Below are 21,504 nucleotides of genomic sequence, written 5' to 3' on the forward strand. Positions count from 1 at the left end.
TTGCTGATCCCTTGTACTTTCAAAAATGAGAGTAGATTATTCATGTGAAATTTAAAACATGGGCAGAGATGTTTAACATGGGAATATTGTTTATCATTAACTGTCGTATCATGATTGTTTCTTCAACCAAACTACTGATTACTACATAAAAACCTAGATTATGGATAACTTTTTTTCCTACTTTCAAAAAGGCAACTTTTTTCTTGCTACGTGTAAGGTCAGAGGTCATATGTGGTACATGAACAGTAATTTGGATTTCCCATGACTCATTTTGATAAGGTGTGTCGTTCCATGGCCAGCCCCACACAGGTTTCCTGTACAAACTGCTGCACCAATGACTAATAGAAATAGTAGGAAGTGGGTTAGATCTGCCAATGAAGTTTTATTAACAAAAACAGAACATGTATGTATTGTAATAAACCCACTTTGGAAATGTTCATATTTTATAAAAGGATAAGTTGTTTCTATCACATTTTCTACTCAATCAAGTGATGCTATATTTCAATTGACAGCATTATCACATAGCTCATCAATCACAACGTGTAAGTATGTACTAATTGTCGTTTATACATTAAAGGAGGAATGTGGAATATTTTGTTCATGATAAAATATTCCATGCCAGGAAGAAATGTATGTGATAAAGTCCAACATTATACCATGTTAGTTACAACCCAAATATTAGTAGGATCAACTAGCTGCAAAATGACCTTTTATATTTATTGCCAGTAGCAGCTATCAGAACTAGACTTCATGTGGCAGTCAGGAAAATATCCATACTATGAAACAGACATCTGCAGCCAACAACCTTATCAATATCTATCCGTCACTATAGAATCAACCAGTTTATCTAGAATTTGCCACACATGGCCACTTATTCATTGTAATTGTATTTTAAATGCCGGTGGGTCCAAAAATCATTAGCCTTCTGTATATCACAATATCCTAATTTCCCACGCCAGCACAAATATAACAAAATGTGTTTTCTTATTCAGGCCATCTTTGTCAATAAATTGGGAAATGTACGTTATTGTCAGTCCGCCATCTGTCAAGCGAAAGCGACAGTGATCGATTGCAGTTTAACTGCCATGGCTTTGTGAATGAATTCAAAATACTTGAGCTCCTGTAAGTAAGAAATTGATCTCGTGGCACTGGGGTTTTGATTTGTTTACATTTCCTATTATCTGAGGTTCTTTTTATTCGGCGTGCAATGAACACAAGGGCCAGTTGTTAGGTGCAAGGGTCGAGTGGGGAGACCTCACAGGTCTATCAGGTACATCATGGTATAGAATTGAAAATCAAACAAATAAGCAACATGGCACAAGGAAAACAAACAGATATTTGCTGGAGTTAGAGGGATCGGCAAAGATTCGATTTCATGATATGTTTAGAATGACATGGTAGATATCAGCACGTCCAATTCACCCATATATGACATCTAGTACAATAAAGTATGTGAGACGTTTCATAGCTTTAACAGGCTTTCCGAGTCCCCATGTTCAAATGTCTAAGTGCTTCGTATGAAAATAAATCAAAATTTGTAAAATAAGTAAACACAAACAAAATATCAAACTATGTTTGACATAACCAAAATTTGGATTTTGCCAAAATTATTGTCACAATTTCTTATTCAAAGCCTAATATTTTTTCTGGATATCATATCAATGTACATGCTTGTGTGATGATAACTAGCATTCCTTATCATGATTATAATAAATTTACCTACTTCTAAACTAAATTGACACTTTTATTTGTGAGACAAGCCCTAGAGCTTATGCTAATGGTCAAGTAAACCCACTGGAGATTCTGTCATTATCCACTCCCACCTGTCCTAATCTCGACAGTGACCAGGGTCAAAGACTGACCCACTCACTGACCAACACTCTTCATGACATATTACACCCAAGTAAACACTCCTAATCACTTCACCTCTGCAGATAAACATCGCAGATCCGGTCTGAGCAGACATGTTTTGCAAATGGGGCAGCTTGGCTGATTTTCATAAATAAAATTGAAACCCCCCAACAAATATCAATATCAGACAATCACTCCAAATATAGGGACTTCCATAAAGTTCAAATATATTTTTAATATTTTTTTTTTCATAAGAAAATAATAATTATTTTAAAAAACGAAATTTGAATGGATTTTGTCTTCTTGTATTTTGGACTAATCCAGTTGTCTAAGTATGTTTACAAGTTTATCATTTCTCTATCCTTGAGCTTAAATGTAATGACGCATTTCTGAAGCCATTGATTAACAAAAACTAGATTGAGTGGCCTTGGGACATCTGGAAAAATCTCTGATCAAGGGAGGAATCAGTTAAACAAAGCCCTACTAAGTACTCAATAGAGGCAGGTGACAGGCAGACATTCACAGATAATGAATGATCCCTCAGGTAAAGATGGATCTGTGATAAGCTACACTCAAAGGTTGAAACTGCCTACCTGCTGTAATTGTATATCAATTAACAGGTGTGGGCTAGGTTTTATGAACTATCACATACTACAGAAATTAACAAGAACCCATTTCAGAGAGAAATTAACAACTGATTCCAATTGAGCTGAAAGCTATAATAAATTCAATGTAAAATGTAACATAAAATTGTTTGATAAATCAACAGTAATTGAAAATTATTTGACACACTAACATCAAATGCTCTTTGGTAAAAAGGAAAGAGAAAGAAAAATATGTTTTTGGTCAAACATTAGGGAATAAATCTCTCCAAAAGACACAAATGAAATTGACTTGATTTTTTAAAAATATTTCAAGAGAAGTTTCTGGATATTTGGGTGAATGACATGTACAAAAGGTCATGAGAAAATCGAGTTACAAGTTGCTATTTATCAAATCATGCCTGGCTTTCTTATGATTCATATCTGTGAAAAGATATTAGTGGATCTTAAGCTTGAAATATACATTTGTCAATATGGAAGCACACAGGGTCAAACCTTCCAAGCACACACACCAAAGCCTATACATCCCCTTAAACCAGGTTTACCCTTTGCCTGTAATGTTCACAAAGATGCAAGTTCATAAGCTAAGCACTGATGACAGGTTTTAAACTTTATCGTACCATATTTTCCTCGAGACATTATCTCATAGTTTTGTTGCTATTTTGTGCTTTTGTAACGTCTTGGTACAAGTCCACGTGTAGCGAACTGTAGGAGTACATTCCTGAAGTGCCCGGTAAGGCCTAAACTGGATACCTGAACTAATATCTCCCTCTTGTGAGGGTCAGGGATATTTCAGCAGGTGAGTGCCACTGATATGTGATAACAGGCGTCATCTGGGTCAGCACTGTGACATTTTCCCCAGCTTGTGGATAGCAAATATAGGACAGGAAAACAAGATTTGTTCGATTAAGATTTGTTAATCAATAAATTATCTGGAAATAACATATTTGCCTTAGCAACTGTCAAATAAACGGTTCATATCAGTGAAATAAATTACCCACAAATGAACTAAACTTCCCCTGAATTTGAAAGGAAGAAATTTCACAGTGCATTCAGTTGTCTAAGCCGAGTTAAGTTTGTCAAGAAAAAGTCAATGTGCTTAGATTAGCGACATATGTCCTGGTATATTTCATTGCAAATGAAAACGAATCTTACCTCTTGCATTTCTTGAAAGGAAGCTGGAGTACCAGTGACAATTGAGAAGAATAAAGCTGGAGAAATGTGAATGGAGTGGAAGTGAATGTAACCACTATTGCAATCTATGACCAGATTGTCAGTTGCCCTGAGGAAGAGATCACTTACAGGATTTTCCAAGCAGTCTAAGCCATTTGACAGTTCTCTCTACTTAGTCCCAAGATGAAATTTGTCAAAGTTAATATATGGGAGGGGTAGCTACCATCACAAGTCCTGGGGCTAAAACACTTGTGAAGAGGATTTATAGAGTGAGCCCCGTGCATATGACAGACACATATGCAGACTACCTTTAGGCTAGAAAAATTGAAATCCCCGGCGTATTCCTTCAATACAGAAACAGGGAGCCAAGCTTTGCCTCTTTACTGGGTCTGTCAAATCTATCTCCTTATTTGCCCGTGTTTCTGCATGAGGCAGGGTTTGTGTCAAGAAGGGGTAATGATAAATCATGTATATTTCCACTGGTTCAAGGTTTGTATGTATAACATTAGGTCTAGTGCGACCAGTAAACGCTGTGATTAATAGGTGCTTTCTCATCCTTCCACTGGGCCCCATTATTCTCTGTTGGTCGTGTTTACGACAGCCCTGCGGGATTACCTGCTGTAATGCACCTATCAATTCGCTGTATTAATTTGTGATAAAGCCTCGCTTCTTAATACACATAGATAAATATCCGTGCGCCCCAAAAAATGAAAAGCTACACATTAAATGCCTGGATGAACAGCCCATTGGACGAATTCACAATACGAATATAATTGATTGTGTAAAGTTTGCCTTTTAACTAGGACTAAATTGGTACGCAAGTGTATAAACTCGATCCTAGCATGTGATTTATGGCGTGCAAATTGTCAATGAAGCCCTATCCCAGCCATGTGGATGCATACCTCTCTATTGAAAAAACATCAAACGGAAAGTCTTTACCAGACATTAGCCAGCAGATACAAGACACAAGTTGGACTGTTTAATTCAACACACCTACCCAAGTGAGAGTTTAGTGTTATATAATTCACTGAATGTATGGGACGTGCAAGTTTTATGCTCGTTATTCAAGTAAACTATCAATGCACAATAATTATTATATGACCCAATGAATTCACCAATACGGGTAATATGGTTCAGTGCTCCCCTTTTCATTTCATTTCATAGCTCTACTGACAGCTTTTCACATGATAAGGTTCAAAATTCAAGAGCCATTATAAGCAAAACAACCATTTCCACCACCTCCTTTCATACTTTGTCATTTATTTGCAAAAAAATGTCATACAACATACTGTTGAAAAAACTCTCTTGACAAGCATTCTTTGTGTGTCACCATCCCTAGTTTGTGGTTAAAAGTATATGTAAAAAAACAAGTGTGTAAAATTTGGACAATATTGCAAATCAAGTTTCTATTTCTATCTTATTTCTATTTTCTATAGCAAGGTAAGGTTTCCTACTTCATAGCATCACAATGGAGATTTAGACCCACTGCTGAGAAAAATCAAAATGCTGTAAAAAAATATTGCAATTCAAATATTGAATCGGTATAAAAAGGTGCACATTAAATTCTGGAAAAGTGAAACTATGCATCTCTCCCACGTGTTCGGAATTTCTAACAAGGAAACACGCTCCCTGCAATTCACAAGTATATTGAAAGAATCGGCCGAAACAGAGAGAAAAATCCATAGTCTCTGGAGTAGAAGGTCTGAAGCTACGTTTTATTATGGAAATTCATGTAAAGGAGAATCTTATGGTCTTTATTGATTATCAATAACACATACAATCTATAAGACTAATATTTGACTCCCCAAGCAGGCTGATGCAATGCCTTCCAAATGTGTGATAGTTGTTTTCACTCTCAATAAATTAAGTTAGATTTTTTTCCTGGGAAGGGTGAGCTTGTACGATCAGATTTTTTTCAGTCACTTTTATCTATTGATTACACAGGCATCTAGAGAATACTGTTTGAGATCTGCGATAGAATTTTTCCACTCAACTGAGCAAAAACACAAAGGCCTGTTTCGGCTTGCCAGGTCTTTTGTGATCCCTTGCAAATGGGCACCTGTCAGAAATGACATTTATGGCCTCAAACTAGTATTGATATAACATTTGGCAAATTTTCATGTCTTTGTTATACGCAATTTTCTATTGGTGTATAATGACCTCAGTACAGACACTGGCTGAAATTTAGATCCGTAACACATTTTTCCACTTGAAACTATGCAAAGAGAGGTATCCCTGTTAGCGTATTGAATGTACGCACAAGTCATCGACTGATTGCTGCAATTAAAACGCTGCGGAGTTTTTGCTGATGGACAGATAACCTGCCCTTGGCGCAGGTAATCTGACGTGGAAATAGACGCTGACTGGTCAATATCAAATGCAACATGTGCTCAAGTCATAAAACCCAGGTCTATAATGTGGTTGTGATTTGATAGAATGTCAAAAACATTGTCTGCAAACTACTGGATTATTATGAGAGATAACCTGGTGCTTTATTTGGTGTCTTGCCGATTTGACGACACTGGAAGGATGATAAAATCGCAATAGACGTGATCATAAAATTGACAGGCTCTGCCATGTTTGTACAGGTATAGCTGTTGGGAATGAATTGAACAAGCTTCTACCCAGGTGGCCTTGCAGCACTTTAACTGCGCTCCGCAAAAAACATGTAATCTGCATACGTAAATTTCATGTAAATTTCACCAACAAAACAAAAGGTTAGCAAACCAGGAAATGCAGTTAATGTTTTATCTATTTTCGCTGTCAGACTTAATTCCAAGCTTACAGTGCCGGTGGGATTCCGATTATATTCTCTTTTATAGATCCATAGTTTCACCGATGCATGAAATGTACCACAGAATGGATTTCCCAACATGCCTTATATCGTCGAATGTGAGTTTTATTTCTCGTTGAATGAACTTGAGAAGTACACTTTCTGTGCAGAGGCTAGACTAGAAACAAGCAGCGGTTTATCAATGGGTCTCATTGATTTTGTCCATTTATGTTGAGAGTTGAGGAAAATTTTACTAGCAGGCTTTAGAAAACAATGCAACATGTTGGTGTGCAGGGAAGAGGGAATCAATGGAGGGATGAATGCAGTGTGTATGAATGAACGGCAAATCGCCTGCCATGGGTGATCTATTGCATGTCCATAACTAGCCAGTGAAATAGACAACAGGGAAGAGATAACCTGTGCTCTGATGTGATTTATGGCAGAGTAATCCTCTAGTACTCGATTATGAGACAGGCAAGTAGAAACAAAGACAGCAATCAATAAACATAGGGTTCAAGTGTAGCCCCATTGTCTTTGGCCAGTAGCAGGATGTACATACTCTGCACCTGAATGCAGCCATCTCAAACACACACATTACATCATAGGAAACTCATTAATTTTCTACACAGATTCCTCAACAATTTCCATGTTTGCCCCGCTAATGATACATTGTCATGACGCAACGCAACACAATGGCAGCCCACTAAATGAGTGACATAATGCTATTTTCTGCGTCAATTAAAATAAATAATGTCTTTCTCCATTCCTAAGGCCACCTGTTCCAGATCAAAAGAATAACTAAGGATGCCATCACAGCTTAAGAATGTCTTGCTGAAGTGCATTCCTTGTCCATTTCACAATATCCGAAATATACGTGTTTGTAGATTTCATGATCACTTCAATTAATGAAATGTGCAAGTGAAGGTTTCAGGGTATCTTCTAATGGTTCCTTGTCAGGGGGCCATTTCAAGGACACACATCAAGATAATTATCAAACAGCATCTCTAAGGAAAAAAGAAAAAAAATACCTCAATCCCTATAAACCTTATAATGTTTTAAGAAAAGCCATTAATCCTGTCTTGTTTTTCCCATGAGATTAGCAGATAAATTTCATGTTTGGTACCACGACATATTAATTAACCCAACTAATTTCATTATGTAGAAGGAAAAAAAAGTGCATCAGATGGTATTTGTGTCTTGCCTCCTCTGTTCTCTGTATGCTCTTGTAGTGAAACCCTCGCCAAATGAGAAACACAGCATTTTTCGTATTCCGGAGTTACGCTGCTGCGTACCGCATTCAGGTGTCTTAGCGCCAACTTGGGATTTCCCCCAGCATTTGTGTTGCAAAAATCAATCAATCTCTGTTGAAAATACCTTTAATGAACTCACTGAGAGGAGAGGGGATTTATTCCACTGCGAGGTTTGTCGTAGCAGGGATTTTGGGCGGTAAGGAGCTTGCTTGGTACTACACAGCTTACTATCGCCGCTGACCACAGCTCAGAATGAGAATATGCAATTGGAGGAGAAGATTTTGGCAACTTTGGAGGTGTTTCAGCCTGTCACTTGTGCTTTGAAGAATTAAGCCTTCTTTGCAAAAAACCTGGCTTAAGTCGACACAAAAATACATGATCATTAGCAACCCCATATTAGAAGCTTTCTGATCAGGGGAAAAAAAAGGTTTCTATTTTTGTCATGGTCGCCATATTAATTTTTTCTGTTGACTTTTGCTAACATTTGATACCAAAGATGTTCTATCAGATATTGCACAAGTAAATCGTAGAAGGACTCAATTCAAATGTGTACCGTGATGAGCCGATTTCATAGGTAGAAAACACGAAGAATATCTGATACATTTCTTTATACTTTCAAGGCCTGGTCAATTGTTAACTTTGCCAAACGCATTTCCTTTAATACCAACACACAACAAATTAACTGGGAGATGGATGGACAACTAACTCTTCTTCTGAAATCTCAAGCCATTATCAGACAGGCTAAGACTTGCCAGTGAATTAAAAAATGCCTAATAGCAAGATTTTAATTCTCGTCAGCTGTTTGTCAGCTGCTGAGGATATGACTGTGAGAGGGGCCTGGAAGAGGTCTGGGTAATTAAACAAGAACAATGGCTACTCCTCGCTACATTGAAGCATTACTTGGGGATCGGAACTTGGCCAGAATAAGGAAGTTGAATTCCTGGTCATGATGATTGTGAGAGACAGAATCTGTGTACGTGTGGAGGTGCCTACTGGGAGATTTGTGCTCCAAGTGCTCGGTGCTTATCTACAGTCACGCCAAGATGGGACGGATTCCTTCTCTCCAAAAACAGTTCAGCTGTAGCTTATGAAACACAGGAATGTAAATTTAGATATGGATTGCGTCGTATTGATGGTTAGTTTTAATACCTTGTTGTGTAGGTGATGCTGATTGCACTATATTGTTCGCTTACAAAGTGTCATTCTTGACATGTGGTTGAGATTGTAATTAACAATGCTTAAATGTAGGTGGATCAGGCTGTGGCAGACTTTTACATTTTTAAGAAGTGCAGATATCAAGAATTATTGCTAAAAGCAATAATGTGATGTAAAAGCCATGAAGCTTAATGGGTCATCACATCTATACATTCATCAGGTTGTCTTGTGCAGGGTCACAGATCTGTTTAACAGCCTTTATGAAAAGGTATTTTTTTATTCCTATTTAATGAGTCTTAGAGACCTATGTGATGAGTTTGCATGAATTAATAACTACAAAATAGCCCATGTGCACGTACTTGATGAAAATGTGTCATAAATATTTGATGAAGTTGTTTCACAAGATGCTCAGACACATAACCGTTGCAATAAATCACTGATAATATTGAAGAAAGAAAAGAAAAATAATGCTCAAGAATGTTTTTCAAGGTAGGCAACATGGCCATGGTTATCAAGCAAATACCATGACTTAATTGCTTCTGGTTGCTGCTAGATTCATCAGTTAGCTAATGGTGATACAGCACAAGTGACTGCCATTGGGGAAGGCATTTCACAAGCTGTGAAATGCACAACGAAATGAACATGATTTGAAATAGACAAATCTGGCACTGATTTGATGAGGGAATTGAATTTTTTTGAGGGCGCGAAGAGAGTGACCTTAGGAGGGATTTCTGCTTGCAAACAGTGTAGATCATAGGCGAATACTATCCACTTTGACGGGTAACTCAGAGAGCAAAGCGAAACGACCAGGACTAGTAATCACCAGACATCTTATTGATAACTTACAGATATTGATCAATTGCCAGACGAAAACTCATTTTTTATGGCGCATTCGGGAAAATTACAATCTTCAACAGAAGAAAAGAAGTGTGAGAAAGCCGCCAAAACAACACTACTCCACAGAGGGATGCTTTTGGACACAGATTTGGTAATCTTGATGCATTCTCCGCATTCGTGTTCATGTCTGGCACAACAAAATATGATCAGTGTTATTTCTGTAATGAACTGAAGATGCTGAACTTGGTACAAAATCATTTTTTTCTGTGGTCCTATTCTTGGAGGTTCAAGTCCAGTGCAAAACACAACCCAGTTGTGAAAATAAATATTTATTCAATCACGCAAATTTTCAAAGAATTATGCCTTCGATGATAATGCGAAACAGAATCGTTATAATGAATATTCAACAACAACATCATCCAGCTTGGGAATAAGTGAAATATCACGACTGAGAAAAAGCACTAAATGATACATATCTTGGAGACAGTAACCCTTGAAGACTATTCACAACTGAGGGCGGAAATGCATACAGTCTTATCCCAGGTCCCAGCTGAAATTTCACCCCATCAGTCGAATGATGCTGCACAATACATGCATGAGAACATGGGAATATTCACACTGGGGTTTGGGGGAATTGCTGGGTTGCAGATGGGAGGAACAGAAAGGTGGTCTGTGGACAACGACCGAGTCCGTCAAGTGTAAAATGTGTGCTAACTGCCCGTGTTGTCCATTGTCGGGCACTATTGTTCCTCATCCACGAGCACGGCCGTTTTAATGGAACGCATAGGATCCCTGTCCTTTCGTGCATTGGGTACGAAGAACGTGAAGCTTATTCAGCCATGAATATTATAGGACATTAAGCTTTGCGCCAAGCTGGTCTGGTTGATCACTTGGCTGTTTTGCTTTGGTCCTTGATTCATTGTTGAGAATTGCTGGAAGTGCTGAGATAGAAAGAAACAAGAAAAGAGCAATATTCCTGCATTTGGCCAAAAATAAACAAAATTTACAAGTCACTCTTTTTTTTAAATTGACAGAACATTAAAGATCATGGCTAAAATACTGAGTAGCTTTTCATTCCCAAACTCTGACATTCATGAACACAATTACATGTTCTCGTCCATTTTACACAACAATAAATATTGTAAATGTATCAATTATTCTTGTGTGATTATAATATACCTGTTTATGAATATAAATTGTAATTGAAAAAGAGTTATTCTGAATATTCTGTCTAGTAATATCCAAACTTTTGATAAGAAGGTTAAGAAATTTGAACATACTTTGTACACTACATGAAATTGATGTGAAATGTACGAGCCTACAATCAGTGTACAGATATTCCTCTACATGCCCTACCAGCAATCAGCATTGACCCACAGTACCCACAGAACATGACAATCACCCAAACACATTATAGGGGTGAGAAAGCTGAAACTTTTTTGACCCAACACTGCCACGGTTTTTGTCGATCAAAGTGAATCATCCCAAATAAAGAGCAATTCCTGTGAGCTGGACTCCGGAGATGGTGATGAGATTAGCCATGACGCCATTAGCTCGCCATAGTCACTCTTTTCATGTCCCCCCCTGTGGAGGACACTTTTTTACAGCAAGAAATTGTGGGTGGTACGGGCAGTAAAGTGTCATACCATGCTGTCGTGGACAACAAGTAATATACCTGGTCGGTCTAACACTACAATCGTCAATTTCATAGCTGTCAATTTGTTGAGAAATAAACCCAGTGTTACTTGAATCACCAAATCTCGGTCCTCAATTCATAAATTCTGCGAGTTATAGGCGTTAATAGTCGTTGATCCATGTATATTACATAGTGATGCCCTGGTGATTAGCACATAAAACATGTTGATTTCATGCTGATTTCATGTCAGGGACAGGAGTTTCTCTATGAATATTAAGCGGATATTTACCTCGGCAGACACCCCTCGTTAAAAAGATGTATCACATTCTCTTTGACAATTGTATATTAAATAATGAGCAGATTTCATTGATATGTGTTATAATTGTGTAGAATACTAAAAGGTTAGTTTTCATAGATATAGATTTTATGAGGAAACTAAAAAACAGAACACAGAGTTCTTCCCCTTGAATAAAGACACACTCGGTGACCAGTTCAGTCCTTGATCCCAAATCAATAGCTATTGAAAAATAATTTAATATTTTCGAAAACTCCAGATGCATATAGACATATACATGTACTTACTTCATAACATCCCCATGCTGCCTGCTAAACTTTGTCACTGATATACATAAACAGCTGATGCTATTCATGTGAGAGGCAATAGATCACACTATATAGAATCTTAAAGTGTGCTGTTTTGAGAATTTAATTAAAGATTCACGCTTTATGGGTATTTTTTTCAACAGCTTTACACCTTTTCTCGAAATTCTTTAGATTAGTGCACATAATATGATTTAATTCAAGTTGAACTTTTGTCCCCCTTCTCCTCCATTGCTCAAACAGACATGTTTTGTTATGGATGGTTATTAAGGGAAATCATGGAAATTTGAAACCAACCACCACATCGGTATTTCTTCTTCATTCGTATTAAGAAAAGAAAGAGCTAATAGAGACTCAAACAACAACACATCAATGGAAAACCCCACAAGTTGCGAAAGATCTTTTTTACCAGTTTTCATTTCGCTAAAATGAAGTTTTGACGTTATTCACAATGGGATGAAAGCAAGGGGGTGTCAAAGGGACGTCCAAAATTGTGAACAGCACTGTTGGAATCTTATGGTGGGGGTAGCCCGGCCGGTTACCCCCTCTTAGAAATTTCATTGACATTGCCGAAGCACGGAGTGGGTCAGCAAAAGAGCTTTGAGGGGATCACAGAGAAATGGGAAGAAAGGACAGGTGCCGTGCGCACAAAAGCCCAGGCTCCCTACATAGATTGAATCCCAAGAAGTATGCTTAAACAGGTAAAGTGAACGCTAAGTAAACGATGCATTTGGCTTTTGGTTTGTTCACAACTAGCTCAGTGTTTTCGGGTCAAGACTTTTGCCACGAGCATACATTAACATTCTGACCCCACGGGTCGGCTGCTTTCAGGGCCTCAGGCAGCTTGTTGCCAAACCTCTATAATATTTACACAATTAATTCCCTGTGTGTTTCAAATCTATTAGTGTGTTTTTGTTACCTCAAAGGCTGAACAAATCCCAACATCTCTTCAGGCATTGAGGGGTCATAGAAATAGTGCAGTTACCATAGGACTATCTATGCATTCTACAAGATTAGCACATTATTTGGCAAATTATAGACAATAGATTATCAATATTCTAAATCGATACTATCATTGTTATGTTTTTAGAGGGAAAAGTAAAATGTAAATATATTATTTACGATTAGTGTAGATAAAGTTTTTATCATTAATTATAAGTATACTTAATGTTTTTATTCTTTATGATTAGTGTACATAAAATTATTAACAGGTATTTCTTGCCAACATCAAAGTACTTTTGTCAGATCAATATTAACATTTTACTTTCAACAACTTACATAACAATATAACAATAATGTTATGGACTTTTAAAAAAAGCTTCCTCAATAACAAAATGCCCAACATGTGATAATTGCTCAAATTTGCTCTCAAATATAAGCTTCTAGACTTGTCCAAGATATTGATTTTAACAGTAAAAACAGGAAAATTAAATACATTGTCAGGACAAGCTCCCTTAAGAAAATGCGTGGTGGTAATGGGTAAAATCTGCTGTGTTTGTGGCCCAGCTGGGGCCTGTACTGGTGGTGTTTCTCGAGTCACTTACTCTTGTGATTACTAGGCCAAGTATACCGCTCACATCCATCAGAATGCATTTGTCTCACTTCTAATTTCATTATTTTCTGATAAAGCCAAGTCCAGCACAGGGGACGGTGCCGGCCGCTGCCGGCCGCCAGGGTGACCTGAACTAAGGCGAATCTACTTTGGACATAAACGATCTTTGTCTTGAGACACTTAACATGGGCTGACAAGCACCGTGGACGCAGATGATGTGCAATTGACGACCATGCACCACAAAATAAACTGAGAATTAACACCGTGTCTGATGGTTGTGGTCTGTGTGGGGTGAGTAGGGCTGGTCAGAGGTGACGGGTGGTCGGGTGTGTGACAAGATGTATATAGGTAAGCCCTACAAAAACTGACATTAATGACAATGTACATCATGTCGCTGACACGGGAATTCAGTGTGTAGGGGAGATTTCAAGAATCATGGACCTTGTGTTGAAGACAGAAACTGACACTATTTATCACGGAAAGGACAATTCTTTTTATAACTGGTAAAACCCATTGATACAAGCTTGTAAAAGGTTGATATGGGGTAATGGCTTCAAGAATCATTGACCTTACGCGAGGACAGAAATTGACATTGTTTTCCAAGGAATAAACAAGGAATTTTTTTATGGCACAAAACCAATGATACGAAGGTTGTGGAATGACACCACAGGCGTGAATTGATATCAGCATTTGTGGGCACGGGCAGACACCCTCTGCTGAGTTTTTCACTGGGCTGAAAGTGTGTAGTATGGCGAAGGCCCATGGGACTGACGTTATGTGCTAGCAAGCCTGATGGCCTGAAAGAAACTGACAATGTGTACAAGGCGACAACTTGTAAATAATTGACCTGACCAAATTCACACTTTTAAAAGCTTTTCCTTTTTTGTAAATGCAGAACAGCCGAAAACTGTCTCCTCAAACTATTGAGTGGGCTTCGGACTCTGTCTGTCACAGGTACATGTGTTGGGGACACTCTTTCTAATCATTAATTTATGACAAGTTCACTCATCAAAGACAGGAACGTTGTGAAATAAGTGTTATCTTGCCTTGACCAGGAGAGTAGGGTGTAACGGTCAGGTCAAGACAGGCATGTTGATGGTGAGTAACTATTTGCATATACTACTGATATCACACCATATAAGAGTGGTGATAAGTACTATAAATAGCCCCTGACTGACCCAGTTGTCTATTTCCATATCATACGTACACATAAATCACGACTTGTGAAATCCACAACTTACAATGTTACATTGCTTATCATGAATATGGATGACACACAATAATTATAAAATATTTCAATAATTTAAAAAAAAAATACTTTACAAATCCAAATTCAAAATAACATTGTTGACATGTTGTCCATCATAATAAATACATATCAAAATTAATAAAAATATACTTCCACTGTTTGATTCAATAAAATTGAATTTGCTTGCAAAACTATTATTGAATGAAATCAGTTTCCATCCTGGTTGAATGTTTTAAAAAAATATTTGTCAGAGAGGAGAATAACTCCTTGTTTTTTTCTGATCAAAATCGATACATGAACGTTGTCACTTAAATCGTATATTTCATAATTGAATCCTTCTCCAAGTCTCCCTCCCACTCCCACATTGGTCCGCGACACTTTGGGGCCATGGGGCCAAACCGCTTTCGTGAAAACTTCATCAAATTTCAATAACGCATCCAAAATTCCACGCAAGTCTGCATTTTTTCCCTTGTTGATAGTATTTTGGAGTCTGGTTGTTGTGTGAAACTGGATAGCTAAGGGTATTGGTGGCGTTATACCTCTAGCCTTGCATGACACTGTGATTTAATGCTTGGATACGTCTTGAAATGTACAATGCACTTTCTTACTGTTTATTGATAGCGCCTGCAATTGATTGATGAGGGTCTCTGTCTGGCCCTTGTTTGAAAATAAACATTCTCAGTCCAATTATCGAAATATTTTTAACATCATCATTATGGAAATATGTCACTGCTTATCCCACAATACCCCTGTTAAAAACTACTAATTTCCTTTGGAGATTTGATGACAAAAAACGTGAAACACCTTCGTGTCAATATTACGAAATCTAATGACCAAAGTCAGAGGAAGTCAGTTGAACAAGAAGAAACGTATCAGATTGTAAGCTGTCAAAAAAATCAAAGAATTTCTAAGGAGTGGTGAATTTTAGATCTTGAAAGAAAAATATCCCCTTTGAGACCTTCTATGGTTGATGCAATAATATACTAATTGATGTAAATTCCTGTGGGTGGGCTAATGATTTAAAAAGAAATCAGTCATTTTTGCATGTCCTGATTTATTGCCTGCATGACAGCTCCTGTCAGTCTTTGAAACACATTACACTTCCTACTTTGAAACATGTGTTTTTATTTGTCTGATTTCCAACAAAGTTTTCAGAACATAAAAAATCCATTACAATATAAGTACATTCTATAACAATCAATCTAAGCCTTTGTTAGCTCGTAAATATTAAAATATTAGTGATGATGCTCTAACAATTTTTAAGTAATGTTCAAGTCAGCTGATTAAAATTTCAAAATGGCAAACTCCACATTGCATACATCACGGGGCAATGTGAGAATTCTTAAAGGAAATCGTATCACCTTTAGGCATAAAATCTTCTTTGAATTCATATGATGAAACTTCTAAAATTAATAATACTTGAAAATGTTTTTATGAAATCTAGAGGCTGTCGGAGAGATCATGGTGGTGAATATTTCCCTACAATCATATTCAATAGGTATATTTAATTTTTTGGATAATATTACAATAAAGTGATTTCAAAATTTGTTATTACAGTTCCCAAATTATTCTTGCTTATTTCTATTAAAAAAATTCATTCCGAATCATGAAAAATTATTGGAAAGAATTTGTTTGATCCTTTGAAAGACAATTTTCAAGATTTTCTTGATGAAAAAATGTCTGTCAACAAAACCTGTCAAAGTTTCAGTAACAAAGGTGTCAGGCCCTCCTCTCTAGAACTCTTTGGACCCTTTGAGGACTCTGTCATTGGATTAAGAAGCACCAGAGGGAAGGACGGGGTTGACAAAATAAGGAAAAGGGGCCATTAGCTATTTTGTAGGCCCAGGGAAAATGCAATACATTTTTTTAAGTGTGTGCGATTTTGAATCTATATCACATTTATTGATTTTGTAAAAGGCAGTGGAGAAATCTCCACTTTGAAGAAATTTTCTATAACTCTTGACAGCTTCATTTTTTAAAGCAATTTGAGTCTCTCTGGCCCCTCTTAGACATTTCCCTGCGACGGATAGACACATATCAAGACCCAGATGTGAAATGGACGAATCCTAAATATCTGATTACTCTATTCATTTCAAAATGAAAACACTACGGATGGATGTAGGGAAGTTACAAAATGGGTGAAAAAAAGTGAAATTAGATCCAATTCACCTTGAAATGTGCATCTTTTTAACTTGTTGCTTTTTTTCTAAATCTGTTTCTAGACTGATTATATTTTCATCAGACTTAGGGAGCGAATTCAAAATAATTATTTCAAGTAATATGTCAATTTTCAACAAAAAGTTTGAGTTATCTGTCAATCTTGACTGAAATGTGTGTCATCGGTGAATCAGCATTTTGATTTATGTTTAAGAATTCAACTGAAACAGACATTGCCCATTCAAACTGACCTGTCAATCATCACAGGTAGATATATCACTATGACAACTTCAATCACCTGTCACTATCAAATATTAACTAACAGACTTAACATTAATTTTAAATCACTTTTAACATTAACTGATACCATCTCCTAACCAAGTATGAAGTAACGACAGAACATCACAAAACAATAAATTGTTAACAGCCAATAAAATGCAAACAAAAGAGAAATTTATTTTGCCACAATGAATCTTTCATGAAGTAAAACCAAGTACACAGAAAGGCAACATCAGTACATGTTTACTCATTCTAACACACGCCATGTTTATTATAATTTTTTTACCATATTTACTAATTTCCCATGGGAAAACTAAAATACACCTTCAGTTGCAATTAATTACTGTTTATCCAAAATATCTCATAAAAGAAAAAATCCTTCAACAAAATGCTGGAATTACATACTATAGGTATTAGTTTTTCAATAACTTTAAAAAATATATAATTTTCCTGATTCAAAGATAAATTCAGTATGTTAAGGTATATGATATCAGGTCAAATATAAACACAGAGACATATTGCCAGCTGTGGGGGTGGGAGAAGGGGGGAGGGGAGGGAAGAAGAGAGGCCATGACTAGTCCAGGGAGACACAGATAACATCTCTCATTCATAGGACTCTAACACTTGTCATCTCAAATTTCACTTGTGTTATATTGTTGCCAGCAGCTGCTGTAACCATACCCACAGACACAATTCCTGGTGCAAAATACACTTTCCCCGCTGGTAAAAAAAAATACAAAACAACACAAAATTGATTTCTCCGAAATGAACTTACAACTTTTTCTCATAATCTGTCTGTAAAATTCACATCAGTTGACATGTCATGATTTATGAAATTTATCTTCAAAACTATCTAAAACAAGCACATTTTTTTCTTCCTATTTGGCAGGTTCGGTGAGTTTTTCCACTAACTAGAACACTAGCTTCCTGTTTAACTGTTTTAAACCATAAAGTCAAATATATACATCTGTTTATTTACATAAACCTTAGACCACATATACCGTAATGTATAAATTTGGTTAACTGAATATTATGTGCAACAGACGGGGGGGGGGGGGGGGACATTGACATGTTTTATTGTTACCTATGCCATTTCATCCCACAATCATGCCAGCAGCTCAAATGGTGTGTGTATTTATTTAACAATGGCAATGTACAAATCAAGATCTGCTTCTACCTATTTAGCAACGGTCTTCTAAGTAGGGAACAAGATAATTGAACGATCCTGGCGCGTCACTTCATTCTTCCTATAGCGCCAATATCGTTGATCAAAGCTCTAGCAAAATCAATTTATTTTATCTTTAATTGATCGGAGAGAAACTGCTACATCAGTTGCCACTTGTCAAAAGAAGACAAGTGATTGCTAAAATGTATAATAGAAATAACCGCCCCAAACAAAAGCCTGTAGAAATATAAACTCAAATCTGAGAAAGAAAATCCTCGTCGGATTTGCAAATCGGGGATTGTTTTGAAGTGGCCAAACGGTCGCCAATGTCAACACTCTGATATCCCAAGAGAGCTTTCCTAATTAACAGATAATGGCCATGATAAGAAGATATAGGAATTTTTTGGTGTCGGCTCCCTGGCGATTAACAATTGGGGAATTGTTTCTTGAGCAAGCCACACTAATCGTTCCCTTCTATAAAGGGCAGTTTTGGACAAAACCAGTAGACCATAACCTCCATTTCTCTCAAGGGCATAAGGGTATGGGGGTGCGCCCGATCCACCCCTCTATCAATGGAAGCTGCCATGCAGAAGAACGTTAGCCAACGGCGAAGTGACCGTCTTTTGCCAGGCGGGACACGGACGAGTCAAATTTAAACACTGCTTTTGAAACGAGATAAACGTTTTACCATGGGTCATTTTATAGTCGTTAAGTCTAACTTCTTTTTGTTCGGCGCACTGATTGCTTGAAGAAAGGTACAATGGTAACTGACCATCCCTGGCACAATACTAACAAACCAATGCTTAGTGAAACTTTCGTTACACTTGAAAAAGATAGCCCGACTTCGTAGCCGGAAGGCAGACTCCTAATCTATTTAATTATTTTCACAAGTTTTTATTTGGGAATTTAAACTCTAGTCGTAATCGCTATTGTTGTTGGAAATGTAAATAAAACAAGGCACTGTGGTGCTGGATCAATGGGGTAAATTTTCCTAACTTGTCGATTGTTGTAACAACAATACCGTTGCATGACAAATGACTTTTCTGTTCACCCAAAACCCTACGGAAATATTAAAAAGTCATTCCATAAACGACTATAAAACGAACGGGGATTGTGTTTAGCTCTTTAGTTTTACCCACCATTAATTTTACGTGAAACTTTTCATGCAGAAGTATATTTTCTTCCAACGAGTTTTAGCAAAATCGAACAACAAAACTACTAGAGTAGAAAACCCGGCGATACTAGAGGACTTGACACGAATACCCATGAAAGAATTTGCCACGGACTAACACAGAAAATTAACGCTTAATGTGAATTCTTATTGTTCAGAATTTTAAAAACACCCACACATGTACCGACACGATTTATACCAATTCACGCCACTGACCCGCCTGTAGGTTCAGCAGAAAGAAAACTTTACGAAATGTCTTAGGTCCCTATAGAAACACACCGCCCCTCAAATTCCCTCCAAAACAAGAATCATTTAAGCTATTATTACGGGCATAGACCATAGTCATCCCGCCCTGGTCTGGCACGAAATAATAATCATTTGCCTGATAACCAACTCAGCCTATTGTAAAGCTGTGGCCACCAGATAAGACACCCGACTCCTCAATATTAGGGTCCAGTAGATTCAGTACAGACGACTTGAAAAGTTCACGGAGGGATAAAAAGAATTGTTTCTGAACCAAAATCTTAAAGTTCGACCAAAATATAATTGAAGATTTTAGGATAATCCCCAGAGTACAATAACCGAATTATCTCGAAAAAATCAAATTAATATTAGTTAAACTCAAAGACTAAACAAACGGTCTTTTGGGACCGTCATTAGCATCGTCTTCATAGACAACTAAGGCTCATTAATATCTAACTAGTGTACATTTCAACATTCACTGCATTGCACACACAGTGTATTAATTTCAGATCCCAACACAAACAAAATCGAATACTTGACAAATCAGACAATATGGATATTGCTATGTGTATAAGTTTTTCATAAACTGCAGGATAATATGCAACTGGATCATTCACACGTGTATTTATTACAATTAATTGTATTCTTTCTATTATTGAAGAAGCCATAAATGCGCTGTAAGTGGTATATTTTAGAACATTAAAATTATTCTCATAAAATACGAAAGTTTTCAGTTTCCAAATGATATCATTTCATTAAATATTCACGATATGTTCCTAAAATCAACCACAATAAAGGAACGAAAATTGTATATCTCAATGAAATAACTGAATTATGTCTGCCATATCAAAAACGTGTCATTCAAATTATAACTACCTCCAAAACAAAACTATTTTAATCTAATAACACACTAACCATTGAGAAGAAAAAAGAAACCGAACAGACATAGCTAATTGAATTAATTTTTAGCGGTTCATCTTTTCCCACGTTAATTCCCCGTCTGAACCAAACAACTATTCAAATTGAGGCTCGGGTTCAAACAAATACATTTATCTCGTTTTTCACTGAAAATGTCTAATTTTGTCTTGATAAGAATTGCCAATTACAGGTGAAATGTCCAATACTGGTGTCATGGTGACACCGTGCGCCAATGTCATTTTTACGATAGGCCTATTGAGATTTTTATTCATTAACTCTCATAAAGATGATCACTTGGCGGCGCCGGTGGCTTTAAATTTCTTCATACCGCCCTTAAAAGTGACCGTCGAACAAACAAAATCACCATAAAAAACAACTTTCATTATATACCGTTTACTGTTACTAGTGTTATGGTATAATAATATTTGATGCGTTTTCGGAATATATGTCGGAATATCATTTTGTCTGCTATAATTGTTACGTGACTGGTCCAACTGTATGTATAGACACAACATCATACGATTGTCATTAATGTTTTGTCTACCACAAAGTAAACAATAGCACCTGCGAATTATGATACATGGAAACGCATGAAAACTACGGCTGATCAAAATGGAAATAAAAACGTGTGCTTACCTGTTCCTGGTTATTTGTCTCGGAATTATGTTCAATGGGGTTATCAGAATTTGAAGAATTCACTGTCGTTGAAGATGATGAACTTTTGCAGGGTGTGCTGTTACTCCCACCCTCGCGGTCGTCGATCACCAAGTCTATGGGCATTTTGCCTTTTAAACAGCTAATGTACCGATGGCAAAAATTGTCACAGAGTTCGTGCACCTACAAAATAAATTATACCAATTTTCCTTTAAGACATATTTCTTACAGAAACATTC

General features: G+C 36.9%; 1 protein-coding gene across 3 annotated transcripts in view; it reads right to left on the minus strand.

Annotated features, from left to right (window-relative positions):
- Positions 1–21,504, minus strand: part of LOC139442629 (homeobox protein Meis1-like) — a 107,686-nt gene that overhangs the window by 68,288 nt on the left and 17,894 nt on the right. For all 3 annotated transcript variants that reach the window (XM_071223488.1, XM_071223489.1, XM_071223490.1), the window contains exon 7: positions 21,248–21,448. In XM_071223488.1, the coding sequence (XP_071079589.1) occupies positions 21,248–21,448 (201 nt within the window). The remainder of the gene's footprint in view (positions 1–21,247; positions 21,449–21,504) is intronic.

The sequence above is a fragment of the Haliotis cracherodii genome, unplaced genomic scaffold (assembly GCF_022045235.1).
Source record: "Haliotis cracherodii isolate W230 unplaced genomic scaffold, xgHalCrac1.p SCAF_5, whole genome shotgun sequence".
NCBI lineage: Eukaryota > Metazoa > Mollusca > Gastropoda > Lepetellida > Haliotidae > Haliotis > Haliotis cracherodii.